Consider the following 687-nt stretch of genomic DNA (forward strand, 5'->3'; position numbering starts at 1 on the left):
ACAATCACTCCTTAAAAAAAGAAATTTTAAAAATCTATTCTCCCTTCCTTTTCTCCTTTCTACACACCTCTTAGGTCATCAGCTGAGAGCTCCCCCATAGCTGAGCGGATGTGGAGGGTGAAGTCCTCAGGCTCCACCTGGGGGGTGTGAGTCTGAATGTTGCCTCGTTGCAAGTTCGTCAGCACAGTTACTGGCTGTTGAAATTGTGAAATTAATTGATAAAGATGCTTCATATAAGCCTATAGGTATATAAACAAGGGTACAGGTAATAAATAATAAACAATACAAAAAACAACATGCAAACCCTGATACAAGAATGTGTGAAAAGAATTTTCAACCTGTTAAATAGTAGGAAAAAAAAAAGCTTCCAACTAAGGCCTTATGTTCTCTTAATCAACCTATTTATCTATTCACCTACCTCTAGAGAAATGCAGAAAATTATAAACTTAATTTAAATCCTTAACAAGTACTTATGCTGCAACAAAAACATGACCACAAACCTTCCTAATGCAAAACAATATACTTACTCAAAATAAAAGTCTCCTGTATTATACCAATGAAGACAAATATTTACAAAATTAATAACAGATATCCCACTATATAAATCAATAAAATAAAGAACAGAAACTGACAAAAGGTGTTACACAGAAGATCAAAATATCCTAACTACAACCTTCCTTAATCTTG

The 687-nt window shown here is 33.8% G+C and overlaps 1 protein-coding gene across 1 annotated transcript in view; it reads right to left on the reverse strand.

Annotated features, from left to right (window-relative positions):
- Positions 1 to 687, reverse strand: part of LOC119594649 (ankyrin repeat family A protein 2-like) — a gene marked incomplete in the record, with an annotated part of 8,059 nt that overhangs the window by 4,809 nt on the left and 2,563 nt on the right. The window contains 1 exon segment of the mRNA XM_037943698.1: positions 68 to 194. Within this exon segment, the coding sequence (XP_037799626.1) occupies positions 68 to 194 (127 nt within the window).

Source organism: Penaeus monodon, chromosome 34, assembly GCF_015228065.2.
Source record: "Penaeus monodon isolate SGIC_2016 chromosome 34, NSTDA_Pmon_1, whole genome shotgun sequence".
NCBI lineage: Eukaryota > Metazoa > Arthropoda > Malacostraca > Decapoda > Penaeidae > Penaeus > Penaeus monodon.